Source organism: Platalea leucorodia (assembly GCF_965183815.1).
Source record: "Platalea leucorodia genome assembly, chromosome: 1".
Lineage (NCBI taxonomy): Eukaryota > Metazoa > Chordata > Aves > Pelecaniformes > Threskiornithidae > Platalea > Platalea leucorodia.
Window position 1 is genome coordinate 127,250,437 of NC_138823.1, and position 16,722 is coordinate 127,267,158.

The 16,722-nt window shown below is 38.5% G+C and overlaps 1 protein-coding gene across 1 annotated transcript in view; it reads left to right on the forward strand.

Moving 5' to 3' along the window:
- Window positions 1-16,722, forward strand: part of ZNF385D (zinc finger protein 385D) — a gene marked incomplete at both ends in the record, with an annotated part of 431,343 nt that overhangs the window by 292,691 nt on the left and 121,930 nt on the right. Inside the window, one exon of the mRNA XM_082321537.1 lies at window positions 4,525-4,667. Coding sequence (XP_082177663.1) covers window positions 4,525-4,667 — 143 coding nt within the window. The remainder of the gene's footprint in view (window positions 1-4,524; window positions 4,668-16,722) is intronic.

Sequence of the window (16,722 nt, forward strand, 5' to 3'; positions counted from 1 at the left end):
TAAGGAAAGTTGTTATTTATTATCCTGTATATAAAAAAAACCCTGCTCTGTCATGTCTGTTTACTCTATTTTCTTTTGTTTCCTTTGTGTTCCTTGTGCTTCTCTTAGTCCAGATTTTAGGGGTAGTACTTACAGCTGTTTATACTCTTTACCTAGCAGTGATCTAAGGGATATTTCAGGTCAACTGGGCACAAAAATTTGCATGGGAGACTTTCTTATCAGAAAATGCTATTTCATTGAAAGCAAAAATTTCCTTCAGAAGGTGTTAATTTTTTGTAAAGAATTGTGACAAAAATATCTTTAAGATAAGGTCAAAACTTTGGCATTTTTAAAGAAATCTCGTTTCTTCTTTTTGGAATGACTTCTCATTTTAAAATCTGTTTTCAATTCCAGGGTGAAACATGGTCTCTGAAGTAAAAACTGGGGGGAAAAAAACAGTATTTATTCACATTCCAACCCAAAACAAATAAAATGTGACAATTCCTTATGAAATGGACAGCTTGAGGCTGGACCTGCTGGAATCATGTCTTCATCTGAATGTTTCTGTTGTCTTCCGTTGGTTCTGCGTACAGGCAAGAAAGTTGTTATAGTGATGAAGTTCACATCACCAGTGGTTTCTGAAGAACTGCTTGAGTAGGCTATGCCACAAAGAGCATGAGCCTCATGTTGCCCACGTGACTTTATACCACATGCACTGTCTGTGCTCAGAGCATAATGCTGTATTGCAAAACAGCTTACCTAGTGGTAGGGCAAAACGTCTAGTCCCAATGGGACATGCAAAAGTGCATCTATGTGTAAAAATGCACAGTTTGATTGACATTGAGGGAGTTCTCAAAAACTGTCTCAATGAGATACAGGAAGTTGCAAAGGTTTGTGGCAAGCTTTTCTTCAAACTTGTTTGCTCACGCTTACCTTGGATGTATTGCTACTGCCACTGGCCAAGAGCTTATCTTGCCTGTGTTTTAAATTGCTTGAAAATTGAAGAAACGAATGATTACTTCAATCTTGGTTAAAATGCTGAGATAATTAAGCTTCTAAGTTGTATTATTCCTGTACTTCCTACAAAGAAAATTAAGGTAAAAACATTGACAAGAGTTTCACAAATGTCTGGAACATTCATCTCCCATTTAGGATCTGAATGGGCTGGAAAGACTCTTCCTCTTTAGAAAGACTATAACATCGCTAACTTGTAACACTGCAATTAGTAAATACCTAGTATCCTCCTATTTTAAGAAATTGTAGCACTCTACTCTTAAAATGTAACTTTAGACCTGTACTGCCCTACATTTTGGGGGGACTGTTACGTCTCTTCAGTCAGACCATGCATGCACCTAGTTTTTGGCAAGGTTGTCTATGTGAACTTCAGGTAATAACACAGAGCATCGAGCACAGGCTGTGTACAAAGCCTGTCAGTGGTGTGGGATGTTATCCTAGCTTTATTGGTCAAAGTGGAACTCCAAATCTTGCCAGCAGGAAGTCTGTATAAAGGCTGACATTGAGCCTTCATTGTGTGTTGATCAGCAGTGTTGCATCTGCACAGGGAAAGCGATGGAGGTCTTTCTGTAGAAGCTTATCATACAGAACACCGAAACAGTCATAAGCAATTTTATGGTTCCTCACCTTGATCCAGTGTTCAGTAACGCTGGATAACTAAAATGACCTATGTCTCACTGTAGTCATTTTCTAAATGTGCTGTTGTCACTCATAGCACCACTTATTTACAAAGTAAATTCTGCTTTATGAGTTTTAGTGCACCTCTCTTTCTTTACCTTCAGTTTGGCTTTCGGTTCTCATGTCTTCCATCATCATTTCTGCCCTTGGTATTGCCTTCTTTACAATAAGTATTTATCTATATGTGCTCTTCAAGAACTCTTCCCAGTGGGCTTCTACCCCTCTCCATCCCCCTGCTAACGGATTCAATGAGAAATAGTTAACATTGACATTCCCAAATGTTGCCCAAAGGTTTTTCAGTTAAGCTGAGTCACAAAAATGGTTGCCATTGCTTCAGGTTTTCTGTTGCTGATTCTAGACTACAACTCTGAACATGTTAAATGGAAAGAGAAGCTAATTTTTGCAGCCATAAACATTAGAGAATTTATTTCAAGCAAAAGTTCAAATTTCATGATACCTATCACATGTTCCATCATTAAGGGACATGTCTGACACTATTGCAAAAACAGAGAGCAGCTGTGCTCCTGAACATACTCATTTTCTGTGCCACTGTAGCCAGGACTGTGGTAGATTTTAAACTCTGTTCCAGAGGCTCTGAGTCCCAGCCAAGGTCCTGCAGAGCTGGCTGAATTTTTCCATTTAAAGCGTGTTCTCGTCCCCAGATGACTTTGTGCAGCACTGGCTGGCAGCGGCAGGTGCGTAAGTGCCTAGTCATGCCACAGGGAAGGATCACAGAATAGAAATATTTCATCCTTCATGGCATGGTATCCTAGAAGAGTATGGAATAGCAATGCTGTTGCTCTAGGTAATCTGAACCTGCGAGGCTCTCCTCCATAGCACTGAGATAATACAGGCGATGAGCTGGGTCCCCAAGCACAGGTGATATTTCTCAGTCCAGTTTGTATTTGCATCTATGAGTTGTAGGATGTTTAATCAGCTTCAGATTCTTTGCTATTGCCAGGCAAATGCTCACCTTGGCATTTCTGTGTGATTCTGTACAGTCTCAGGTGAAACCTGGAGACTTCTTATTAAGGTTTTTATTCGTAGGAGTGTCTTCTTCCCTTCATGATCTGTAAAAGCTTTATGTGAGAAAAAATAAGTATTTCCAGCATCTAAAAAAATATCTTTATGGGCCTTTCCTATTCAGAGGAGGTAAGATTGGCATGTTCAACACTACCTTGTTGTCTTTCTGACCTGTTAAATTTATTTTTACACTGTTGCTGTAATAAATGCATGGGAATGTAGCAATTGCCATACTAATGGCAATCATTAAATACTTGATGTTTGTGTGCTGGTGAGCTATGGAAAGCAAAGCTGCTTGCCCTCTGCTTTTCTGTTGCCTATATCCTTAGCTGCTGCATTCAAAGAATGATTTGGTACACTCTTACGTAGAGGTAAATGTACAAATTACCCCAAAAATGGCAGTTACTCCAGGGCAAAAACTAGCATGAGATTGGAGTGAACCCTAATCCAATACCTTTAGTTTACTAGTAGGTAATGTTTTCCTTTCAATGATTCGTAGTGAAATGCTTCACAGAGGAGCTGAAAGTTGGCAAAAAACACGCTTTGAAAATTTGGCTCCAGCTGATTTTATCTCTAGAAGCAGAACTGTGGATGATCTGGTACAACTGGTTAATTAAATCCTGTGCTGTTAGCCCTCAATTAGAAGCATTAAATGGCAAACCTTGTTAGCAGATTTGCTGGCCAAATATGGAGAGATTCCATATATCATTCTGAGTACTTTATATTTGGGCTCTTAAAGAATGTATGCAGCTTGTCTAATGAAGTGTCTGTATGTACGAAAGGAAAAAAAGAAACAGATTTTGGATCTCTTCCTCAGTTGGTCTGTCTGCCTGTGTCTCTGTTCAATGAGTGGGGTAAAACTCCCCTTACATTTTTTTTAATGTTTCTTGGCCTCTTACCAGCAGGTTTTTACAGTCTGTTGCCTGCCTCTCAGATTAGAAGAACACTGGCATATTTTAACAGTTTCCTAGGATCCCAATAGTCTTTAATTAACAGGGAATTGATGTTTTGGAGTGCAACCAAAACATGGGAGACATTGGAAGCAGAGAATGGGCTTGGATCCTTCCAGCTTTTAGCTGGCTGTGGCAAGGGGCAAACAAATAAGTAAAATAGGGTCCACTGCAAACAGGTAGTGACTTATTGGTATGCAAGGGGATTTCTTCATTTGCATTATGTTCCCACAGAACTGGTGGTTGGTAACGTTAGCTGGGGGGAGCTTTCTGCTGTACAGAGTCTGAATCAGCTCCACCCCTTGCAAGAGCAGAAAGTATTCGTCAGTACCTTCCCATAAAGAGAATTTCGGTGGCTGCTGAAATTGTTCTTAATTTAGATTTGTGTTGATCAGCTGTTGAGGCAGCAAGGTATGTTGTGTTTGCAAGGTTTAGGTTGACTCTGAAGCTGTAAGCTCCATGAGTGAGCATTTAATTAAAAAAATCAAAAGTCTGAAAATGACATGACTTAGAGGGTTGAGCAATAGGGTTGGGATGAAACACTGAAATTATAGCAGAATGAGACTAGCTGAAGTTCTAAAGGGAAGTCAGACATATGCTGAACTATTGTTCCAGATAATCCAGGGAGAGAAATGGTTTATTATCTAATTTTAAATAATGATAGACTGATACCTGAAGCAATTTCTGGCAGAGAATTATAATCAACAGTCACTGAGTCAGCTATGCTCTTTTTCAGTAATGTAGTAATTTGTAGACAAATAAAAATGTATTTGTTTAATCCAATATTGGCTTTTTATTGTTGCTTTTTTATGTTGGCTTTTCTTTTTTTCTCCTTAATCGTAGTACTTGCTGAATGCCTTGTGTCTCTTTCTACACACAGGTGGTACATGCCAGAGCCCTGCTCTTCCAGCCTTAGTGCGTCCTCCTGCTCCACCTTTGCAGCCGTCGCTGGATATTAAACCATTTCTTCCATTTCCTCTGGACACTGCCGCAGCAGTCAATCTCTTCCCCAACTTCAATGCAGTAAGTACACTCCTAACAGTTACTGTCCACTTCAGTGAGCCACAGTTTCCACGGAAGACTCAAGAGGGCACAAAGTAGAATTTTATGTACTCAATTAAACCTGGAATATCCTCTCCCTTACTAAGGGCCAAATAGCTCTTTCAGACACACTGGTAGGCTGTAAATTAAAGCCTAGCTGAATGTTAGCCAGAAGTAATGTAGAAGGAAAAAATGATATGATCCCAAGTGACATGCAATAAAGTTGCAGGCCATATTCAGTCACAGGGCTTCTGAGTTTCCCACTCTAATTTAAGATGTGCAGAGTTTCACTAACCTACGGTTCGCTGCAACTCTGAGAGAATGAAATTCTCAGAGTGATGGTGTTCTACATCCCATCTCCAACAGGCTTCCTGAGAAACACTTAAACATTACAGATTGGAGGGGATACAAGAGATAAAACTGTCGAGGCAATTAAAGTAAGAATGAGAACAGCATTAGCTGGTATATGAGCTATTCACTGGCAAACAGTGTATTTTTTTCAGATTAGATGTGTTGTTTCTCACGCCCTAGGTTAAAACAAGGTTAGATTTCTCTTTAATTATTTTTTTACTTAGTCATACTGTCTATGATTATAGAAATCTTATTCCTCCTTAAGTATTGTCATTATTTTACTGACATATGTCATGAATGTTTCAATTTTCCTGTTTCTGGCTAAGATATTTAATGCTCTAAAAGAAAAAAAAGTCTAAATTGGTTTTATGTTAGTTTTGACTTTATAGAATTATGCCCCTTTTTAATTTGAATGTACTCTGGGAAGTTCTTTTCCTTATTTACATATACTAGATATAGAAAAAAAATTAAGAATGTGTGTGCTTACCTACTTTGAGAGACACAGAAGGGTGGAATTTGCCATGCCAAAACAATTCTAATTAGCATGCAAAAATCTTAATTACAATAATTAAGAGTAGTAAAAGAATGCGCCCATTCTAGAAGCAATTTGTAGTAATCAATAGCAAACTTCCATAATTAAATGTTCATTTATTTACCTTTTATGGATATTCATTTTACTTTAATTAACATAAACTAATTGTCAAAAATATTTATTTATGCAGTCTTAAATTCATGCAATTCACAGCGTTAACAGAGATCAGAGAAGCTATAAGCTGCAAGTCTTAAAATGCTCAGAAACAATGTCAAAGAATTATTATTACAATGAAGCTTTGTAATAGATGTTGCAAAGAAACTTTTTCAAATTTTAAAATGTATATAGGTATGCAGTGAAGTTTTAAAAAGTGCTGCTTTTAACCAAGTTACTGATAACTAATAATGAAATGGATAAACCATTAGACTTGTTTACTATGCTTTAGGGGGTTTTTTACTGGTTTTGCTTTGTAATCACTGTTTGTATTCAATGTAACAGGCCAGCTGAATTTTTAGAAATTGCCTATTAGAACTTCTGTTTTTTTCAGGATTTTCCATAGTTCAGAGTCTTCAGATTGTTTTGCAAATTGTTTAACTTTGCATAATTCAAATGCAATTTTAATGATGAATTTTAATAAATAATTGTTAATCTTGTGGTGTTTCATAAATTTGCAGTTTCTTTTTTCTTATAGAGACTGATTTTATACTATAATTATCTTGGGGAAGAGGCTGGGTAAGATGTGCTCATATTAATTTGGAAGTAAGAAAGTAAAAATTAACTCCTGTCAAAACCCTGTTATTCCCAAACATCATCTTATTAGTATATGGTTTGGTATAAGCACTGTAGCTGGACTTTACAGACTCCTTGTCTCTTCAGTTTTTCAGTAAACTGAGCCTAGGTTTCAAGAGTGAGACTAGCAGCCCTTTTTAACAGCACTCTGAAGTTCGTTCCCATGCAGAATACTGCTTCCTGTGATGCATGGCCATCTGCCAAGTCCACCTTTGCTGAATATGTCAGTCCCCAGTGTAAGGATGCTGTCATCAAAGCTGCTGTCACCTGCCTTGCTGCTCATAGTCTTTCCCTTGCAACGTGACCTTTGCCTTCTCATCATGTGTGCTGACATGCAGCATCGTCCTCAGTGTTCCCATTTTCATTCTGAACAGTACATTATTGAATGCTACTATGTTTAGCTCATATGCCAGTGCTGGTTAATGGCATCCTCCAAACATGTAGGCTAGCTGAGAAGTTCTGCATATTTCCAGAAATTCTTTCCAAGCTGACGAATCTTTTGGGGATACATCAGCTGCTGCTGAGTATTATCAGCCTAAGAAGAAGGTAACGCACAAGTCATATTAGACTTTAAACAGAATGTCTGACAAGGGCTTTACGTATGTGAATGTGAGACAGAAAACAAGTGTTTAACCAAAAAAAGATCTGTGTAAATATGCAAGCTCATGAATGATTGTAGCTGTTGATAATGCTTGATATTCATTGACTTCACTGACAATCCTACGCAGTGCCAGTGGAGAAGCATTTATGTTCTGTGGCTAAGCAAAGGTCAAGCAGGTAGTCAGTAAAAGAACACCTGAACTGGATGTTCTCTCTCGTGTTGTCAATAAATTAGCTTTACCCTTGATTGAGACGTCAAAGTCATAGATTGTGTCTTAGGAAATGGATTTCTAAAGCCCTCTTGACCCTTGCACAATTCGACAGGAACTAATGAGTTGGGCAGCATGTCTGGGCTACTTCCCAAGAGGCTAGAAGGAAGTCCAGACTTTTGGCCACTTACTGGCCACTTTTCAACAGCCTTCACTTGAGAAGAGCATGATCAAGGAGAAACTTGAGTAAAAATTCAGTCATGTTTCAGAGAAAAAAGTGGTCTCTGGTTATAGCAATCCTAACTCAACTTGAGAGTTTGGTTGTGATAGGCATAGGCCTGAGTTAATCAGCCTAAGTTTCTTTGCAAAAGATAAAGCAGAAAAATGAGCAATTTCTCCAGTTTTTTAAGTGGAGAAAAATGCACAAAGGTAGGTTGCAATCACCCTTTATGTCTACTTTGGCATGAGGTGAAGTGAACCCTGAAAGTTCCCATTCATCTCTGCTGACTATAATGAGGGACTGGCTCAGCTGCATCTACATTTAGTTAGATGAATTCCACATTATGGCACAGGTCATAAGCTATTCACAGCTGATATATTAAATTCCGCTCAGAAATCAGGTGACAGAAGTGCTGATATTGTATTGTATGTTTACAGAGGAATACTCCCATTTATCAAGCAGTTATGCTTCTAATTTTATCTAAAGACAATCTAAAGGGAATTTGAGGATTCAGATGAACTGGACAGAAATATTAGGAGATGTGAAAGTGAAAGTAACTTACCAATGGAGAATCTCAGGCACATACACAAGAACTGACAAAACCAAATACTGATCTTAAGTATCACAGATAATAATAGTAAGGTGCTGTATTTTATAATATTTTTTCACTCTATTTCAGTTTATTACAAGCATAAGATTACTTTCTTTGTTACTGATGATTTTGCTCTAAAGCTAGGTCAGTTTTTGCTGGCCACCTCTGAAGAAAACATTCAGCACTGATTTCTACAAAGGGAAAAGCTTTTATCGGAGCAGAGAATAGAAGAGAGAACACGGGATGTGCAAACCTTTATCAGTAATATCTCTGGACACTGAGGAGAGGGAGAAGTAAAAAGTGAGTAACCTGAGAAATGCAAGGAAGACAAGTGAACCTTTGAACCATTCGGTTTCAGGAGGAACATTTTCTATTTATACAAGAAAGCGTAAAGCAAACATACCAATTAACAATCTGGTTAGATGAACATTTGTAGGTGCTATGCTCTTAATTGTAAAGCAAATGGGTACCCTCAAGTCATATGAAAAAAGAAATTTTAACAACACAGCTGTTTAAACTGAAAACAGCCCACTGGTTCAGACCCTGAAGAATCACAAGTTCATTGCAAGTTTATCTGATATAAGAAGATGAATCAAGTGTATGGGATTTAAATGGCTAAATTTTATGAATGAAAGAAACTAGGACTACAAACAATGCTTATGTAGCTTTTTAAAATATGATTTGAAAATTGTCAGAGGAATAGAAAAATAATTAAATTATCTATTCTGAAAAATGTTTGAGATCATTTAGCGAACATTTGGTATACTTCTGCGTTTTCATCTGCAGAGTGAGAAGCTTTAAGTCTGTCTAGTTCTCTAAGAACTAGTTCTTAGAGACACAAAGCTTTAGTAGCAGTTGTATTGACCAGCATGAGCTGGTCTCTGAGTGCATGTGAATGTGCATGTGTGGTGTTTCTGTTCATGAGCCAATGGCTGGTTGCAAAGAAATTTCACAAAGCATCAAAGTCCAGAAGTTAATTAATTTGTAGGAAAATATTTATAAGAGTCCCTGGAATACGAGGAAATGCTTCGTTTTGCTAGATATCAGTGTCAGCCCTAAGTGACCCTCCCACAGAAAAAAACTCAGGTCTTTTTTGTAGTCTCCAAAGCCTATCATTCTCAAAGCACAGATGCATCAGAAACCAGGTTTTGCTTATTTCTGAAGCTCTCAGAATTACATACTTCAGTTGCCTGAGAGACAGAATTTAAAGTTTACAAATCCAGGACATTTGCCATTATGAGGTGGAAAATCAGACAATGCATTGCACTCCTTGTTTGTTTATTCTTTGAAGGATATACTGACCATTTTCCTGAAAAATTTCTAAAAAATATTATATCACACTTTTTAGACTGTAGTTTGAGCATAATCTGTAGTGGAAGAGGTCCATGATGTAGAAGATTTGAGTAAATGCTTGTAAGCAGAAATAGGGATGTTGCTTGAAAAGCTCCATCATCACTCCAAATTAAAGCCTGATCCACATGTTGCCAGTGGAAAGCTTCCCAAAGAAGCATCCTTTGGAAAGAAACATGATTACAGTTTTGACTAGAAACGTATGACTTGGAAGAGCAGTGGCAATGTCAGAACTGTACTAAACATGGATGGAAAATGAACTATTACTCTACAGACGTCTCTTTCCCATCATCCATCGGTAGTAATCCTTGTTCAGTCCCCTGATTTCTCCTCTTTGCTTGTTCTATGCCAATAGCCCCAGATGCAATATTAAGAGCGTCATGTTTCACCTTCCCTTGGTAGAGATTTGCCATATGGGAAAGGAGGAGGAGGAGGTAACAGCAGCCATTGCCCATAGGCTAGGGCTCCAGTGGCAGCTTGGGTTAGGGTGCCAATGTAGTGCTCCTTGCTTCCTGAAAACCAGCCTGTGCAACATTCTAGCAGCTTCCAGAGCAGTACAAAGGCTGCACTCTCAATTTATAGAGGTGAAGTTTGTGTTTGCAGGTATCGGTAGCAGGCAGTTATGGCTGGCTTGTTTCACTGGGACCTACTTTTCTCCCTGCTCTGGTATTGCTGTCAGGCTCTGCCTAGCCTGCTGATAACCACTGTGTTAGCTCGTAGAGGGCGTAGCTTCATGGTTGCTTGGGAAATGCAGTCTTGTCCTGTAGTGGCCAGACAACTGATAGAAATGGACAATGTAGAAAACCTGCTTGCTGACAAGTATTTCTGGGAAGGGTTATGCCAGAAAATGTGGAGAAAACCTGTCAAAAAGCTGCCAGAAGACATTTTAAAAATCTTTTCCTTAGGCTCTTGTCCTGGATAGTTTTTTTTATCTAGAAGAGAGAAATGTGCTGCAGAAATGATGTGCCAATTTTCTGGATGTTATGAATAAGATGTAGTTTTTGATAGTGAAGACTGGAGGAGGAATCTGAAATACATGTTAGTTTTTCTAAACGTTAGCAGCTTGAAATTTACAAAATAAACCCAGGTTTTTTGTATGTCTCTACATAATGGCTTTGTTTTATGTTTTCTGACTTAATTGAGCAGAGGAGCATAACGAGACTATTTTTCCTCATCATATAAAATCCTTTAAAGTTCAGTTGTGACAACATGCTGTCAGAATGCTTTGTTTCCAGAAGAGGATGGTCAGGGAGAACACAATGGCCTCAGTTTCATGTGAATCAAAATGCAATACTGCCTATATAGAAGAACTTGGCAGTAAAAATATAGTCTCTGCTGATTTTTAATGTTATTTCCATGAGAAGGACCTTTATAAGGTGGAGAACTGTACTGCAACAAATTGTTAATTTGTTAGACAAACGGAGGGGATTATTGCTTCTGGGGATATTCCTTGCATGGCTGCTCATTTACAGGTGCCTAGAAACAGCGGGTTTGGCTTGCTCTTTTCCTTTCCATAGCGCTGCAATTGAGCTGTAAGATAGCTATACTCTTCTTTATGGTCTATATCTCTATCGCTGTTTAGCTGAATATTTTTCAAAATAGGGAAGATTGCAAAAATAATGTTTGGCTTCAGGAATTCTTTATTATAATAACATTTTCATCACTGGCCAGGACATTTAATTAAGAAGTCTGCAGGGGAAGAAGAAGGATTAGGGAATGAGCAAACACAAGAAAATCCTGGCAATTCAGATGTTTTTATTTGGTGCTTGCAAAACAGGAATGAATCAACGTCAGTATGAAATATTCAATTATTTGAATTGGCCAGATTTATTTGCTGTACATCTAAATCCTTAATCTACAGCCTGGGCTCTGTTTTGAAATAACAGTAAAGCTCTGATTCTCTGATGCAGAGGAAAGGTTCACAGCTCAGGAGATATGGTAAAACTAAGCTCTTTTTGTCTTTTTCCAGTTTTGAGTCAGTTTAGGGTGGATCCAGATCTCCAGGAATACTTTGTCTGCCTGTTCTTGTGTATGGTCTATGCACTATGTTATGGACAGGGAACAGAGATCATATTCTGACTTTATAAATGAGCGCTCCTGCAACCCTCAGGTAACCTTCCCATGGTTGCCTGTGATTGCATGGCTGTTATTTCCCTTTGCACTGCAGAGAGTCTGGCAAGTAGTGTCTCAGCTCCCTAGCAGCTGTCTCCAGAATGATTGCTATTATTTTCTTTGGACTTGATGCATTGTTAAGGAGCATCCTACTAAATCTAGCCTTAATACCTTTGCAACCTCCTTTGAAAATTTTTGGCCTCTACTTGCAACTTATAGCTGGGACTACCACAAGTTTCAACCCAGGCATCAACAAAAGTTTTCTTGCTATCTTTGCCTTAGCATTACCTTACATTTTATTAGCACTCCTGGCCCTGTTTTTGGAATTGCTTTCATTGGGCCCATGTGAACTTCATGAAGTTCAACAACGCCAAGTGCAAGGTCCTGCACATGGGTCAGGGCAGTCCCCAATATCAGTACAGACTGGGTGATGAATGGGTTGAGAACAGCCCTGTGGAGAAGGACTTGGGGGTACTGGTGAATGAAAAATGGGACATGAGCTAGCAATGTGCACTTGCAGTCCCCAAAGCTAATTGTATTCTGGGCTGCCTGAAAAGCAGTGTGGCCAGCAGGTCAAGGGAGGTGATTCTCCCCCTCTACGCTGCTCTCATGAGACCCCACCTGGAGTACTGCATTCAGCTCTGGGGTCTCCAATAAAAGAAAGACATGGACCTGTTGGAGCGGGTCCAGAGGAGGGCCACGAAAATGACCAGAGGGCTGGAACACCTTTCCTATGAAGACAGGCTGAAAGAGCTGGCGTTGTTCAGCCTGGAGAAGGGAGGGCTCTGTGAGGACCTTATTGTGGCCATTCAATACTTAAAGGAGGCTCATAAGAAAGATGGAGATTTTTTTTTTTTACCAGGGTCTGTAGTGACAGGACAAGGGGCAATGATTTTAAACTGAAAGAGGGTAGGTTTAGATTGGAAGAAAGACATTATTTACTATAGGGGTGGTGAGACTCTGGAATAGGTTGTCTGGAGAAGTTATGGATGCCTTGTCATTGAAAGTGTTCAAGGTCAGGTTGGATGGAGCTTTGAACAACTTGATCTGGTGAAAGATGTCCCTGCCCATGGCAGGGCGGTTGGACTTGATGATCTGTAAAGGTTCCTTCCAACCCAACCCATTCTCTGATTCCTCACAACAAATTTGCACAGTATTCGGATTATGTTCCAATTAGGGAATTAGCAGTCTCCTATGCTTATGATGAGCAGCTGTCACCTCTTGCCACGTAGAATACAGCAGTCTTGAGAGCTTAGAGGAATTCGCTCATGGGTACAAATGGGTAGATACCATAAAAATCCATTAAAAGTTTTATTTTTATTTAAATTAAATTTGTATCAAGGGTGCTCCAACCTTTTGTGATTGCTTTCAGTAGAAATTCAGGTTTCTAGGATGTGCATTCTCCTGGGAAAGCAAATGTTAAAATTATCCCAAAATAGCCTAAGTTTGTGTCATTTCAGCTTGCTGAACATTATAATACCTATCCCTGAATTCATCTCTGTAACTGTAATGCAGATGTAAATTATCCGACTGTACCTGTTTCCTGGTTGCTGTCCAGTTTTTGGAGTGTAATGTGTGCCTTTGGTAAATCTGATTGATTTATGCGGAAGGCTTATTTCCAGTATGCGTGTAATAGCATCACCTGTGTTTGGCCTTCTCCAGCTACCATTTCTGTTGGCATTCAGCTCTGTGGCCTCGTTCAAGGTCCTTACAGATGTCTCAATGCTGGTGGTCATTTGGCAGTTGCCACCTGCAGATTGTATTTACTTTGTGGGTGCAGGTAGGATGTTGTTCTTCGTGCAGGGTGAGCATATAGCATGTACACTTCCACCATCTGTTTGATAGCTCACAGTTTCTTCAGGATTTTTCTGGCAGTATATCACTCTCCAGTCACTCAGCACCTTGTGGCTGAAGAACAGATGTTTGTGCTGCTCCTTTTTGCCATGTGAGAATGGGTGGACTTCTAACTAGTCTCCGCCAATTTTCATGTCCATAATTAACTGAAAAGGTCTGACGCAGAAGCACGCTGTTTGTATAAGCTCATGACTACACTATTAGATAAATGTCCATGCAGTAGGTTATAAATAATATAAACTTGACGGTATTTTCATGAGCAGTGTTACAGGGTTGAAATGATCTCTGGACAAAGAGCACCACATACCTAAAAATGACACACAGCAAGCTTTGTTTTCTGTGTTTTTTTTTTTTTATTTAAGTGGTTTATTGTTTTTGTTAGAACAATCAATAGGATCTAAATATCTCACATGCTTGTTTGTTTAACTGATTATTAATAATAGCAAAAGAACAGACTTTCTGAGTTATCTCATTCTGCCTTACACATTTGCTGGAGGGCACTGCACAGTGCGCTGACAGATAACTTGCTATTGGAAAGTCATAGTATCCAAGGCAAAGGCAATAGCACAGCCTTTACTGGGGACTCAGGGTCCCTCAGGCTTTCGCTTTGCATGCAAAACATTCTCATAAAGCAAATTAAATTAAGTACTCTTCAGATTTGTCAAGTCTTTATGAGTGGAATTACTTAAAACTAAATTTTATAAAGCATTTTGTAAAGCATTTTAAAAAATGTTTTAATCAGTTGATGTTTACACCCTTTGTCTTAATAGCACTCAGATGAAAAAGATCAATGATTATTTTATTCTGCAAAGACTATAAAACTTTAATGGGTTGCATAATAAGTATAACTCATAAAATCTACAGTTGAAATATGGATGGTTATTAACCTGTTTTTAAAAAGCTGCAATTAAAGTGAAAATGAATTACTTAAAGCGATGATTTGATTACTGTAGTCTAAGGAGGAAAGAGAGTGATAAAATTCTAAAATCAGTATTATTTCTGTTGATGAGACAGACATTTGGAAAGATTTAAAATAAGGCATGAATGTTTCCTAGCCTTAGGCATGTTTGTGTTGCTAACCTTGCTGAATAACTATTTACTGAATTTTTTTGTACAACCTGCAGTTTGTTCTTCCTGGGAATTTCAAAGATATCTGTTGAAAAAAGCATGAGTTTGCATGACAGGTAATTTTACACACAGTAAATACATTCCTAAGCACAATTACCTCGTTAATTGCTTATTCATAGCATGCAGTAACAGTGCTGCTGTTATTCAAGAACTTGTCCTAAAACACAGTCACTTTTATCCTTTATGATAACAAAAAGATTTGGGGCTCTTTCTTTCCCACTCTTTTTAGACAGAGTAGTTTGGACTGGTAAATGGCACATGCTGAGGAACTAAGTTGTCTGGAGTCATTGTATGATGCACTCTCTGATGGAATATTTCTGTAATGTCCATGTCCTGTCTAATTTATTTTATCCTAACATTTTTTTGATAAGGAAAGAAAATCCCCAAAGGTTATATGTTGGACTTGTACAGTAGAATTGGATATAGAACTCCAGATTCTCATGCAACTACTGTTTTTGCTGGCATCTTTCCTTTGGCTCTACTGAATGCTTAAAGTAATACTGTGTAAATATCCATACAGATTAAATTAGTAACCAAAATAATTCATAAAAAATAGTACAAAAGCTTGTATCTCTCAGGAAATCAGTGTTTCTCTTTTAAATACATTGGTTTATATAAAATAGATGAGTATCAAATTCTTACTATTTAAAAGAATACAAATCAATGGTTTTCTGTCAAACATTGTATTTTGTCCAGAATTAAATGTTTTGTGATGTCACGAGTAAAAAGTTTTAGATGACATATTACACTTACGTATTATTTTTTATCAGAAAGAATGAAAAATTTTAAATAAATTGTGTAGTTTCCCTACACAACAAAAGCAATCATGTTCAGAATGAAATGTAAAAGCTGTCTTAATGACTCACAACAGAAAGCTAGTCTATAACTGAATGAAAATTGCAGATAAAAAAAAAAGATATATAGGATAGAGACATTCTTAATTACTGTTAGAGGTGGTGTAAAGCCTGCTGGAAAGCGGACCAGCAGAAGTTTCTTTCAGTAGCTTGCTACTGTAAAATTGCTAGGATGTTTGAACAGCAGAGAGAGCAATCCTAACGAATGGAGGCCATGGCAAGAGTTCCTGCAGTTGAACAAAATAACCCTGTAAAGGGAATATTTGAAGAAAATTTTAGGGGACTGGTATTACTTTAAGTTATTCCTGGGACATTTGTGAAGAAGCCAGAAAAAATGTAAACCTGCAGCCTTTACTTCCTTTATTCCTGTGCAGTTCTCACTAGGCTTATCTGTAGTCCATCACATCCATGCTTTGTTAAAAATCCAGGGAATTATGTCCACCTTACAAAGATATCCGTTTGGGATCCTGAAAATAGTATAGGACGATTATCAGGGTTTTTTTGTTCTTGAGCTAATCAGCCCTCCACTCAGAAAAGTCAAGTAGCTGATCTGGTGTACCTATGCATCTTTATTTTCAACGGGTAGGGCAGCTATGGTACCTGAGGGTGGTGCAATGAGATTATAACAAGGTAACAAAAGCCAGGACCAGGCCAAAGCATTATCTTTTCCTATAGCCTTTTTCTGACAAGTTAAGGAAGAGCAGATGAGTAGAGAACACATATAGCAACACTTGCCAGACAATGCATCCAGTGAGGGATATTTTAGGAAGTTCTTGAGCCAAATGTGTTGTCTTGGCATGTGATAGCGCTCCATGAGGTAACATGCTGAACTGGATGGAATCAGCAGGAGAGTTTGTTTATTTTAACTACTAATGAGCTAATTTGAGTTTCTTCATTCCCTTCTCCAGACGGTGCCTAATATATCCAGGCAGGGACATACGTAGGAAAATTTCCTTGGGCAACCTAAGTACTAGGAAGAGCTGGGAGTATATGAACTATGACTTGCTATAAACAGTAGACGTCTAAGGACAATTTTTAAGGTGCTATGCTTGTGGGAGCTGGAAGTGAATGAAGAAATGTCCATCACTTTACCCATATTTTGTGGTTGAAATGTACTGATTTGCTAATGGATGATCCAACCCATTACATTATTGGTGTTGCTAGGACTCAGATTACAAAGATAAATTACCGGGGTGATGCCAGAGTTAATTATAGCAGTGCCCTCCCAAACGGCACTACCAGCTCTGGGAAGCAGCAAAAGCTATTGTTGGCGTTAGGAAGTAACGTGAGACAGTGGTGTCTGGGAGAGGAGCGGCAGTGCGGAGACTGCCAGTGAAAGATTTGGAAAATACTGGATATATGGCGTTGAGCTTGGAAGAGAGGTGGGAGGAAGAGCAGAAGGTTTTCAAGAAGAGAGACTTAGAAATATCTCAGAACAGGTATTTG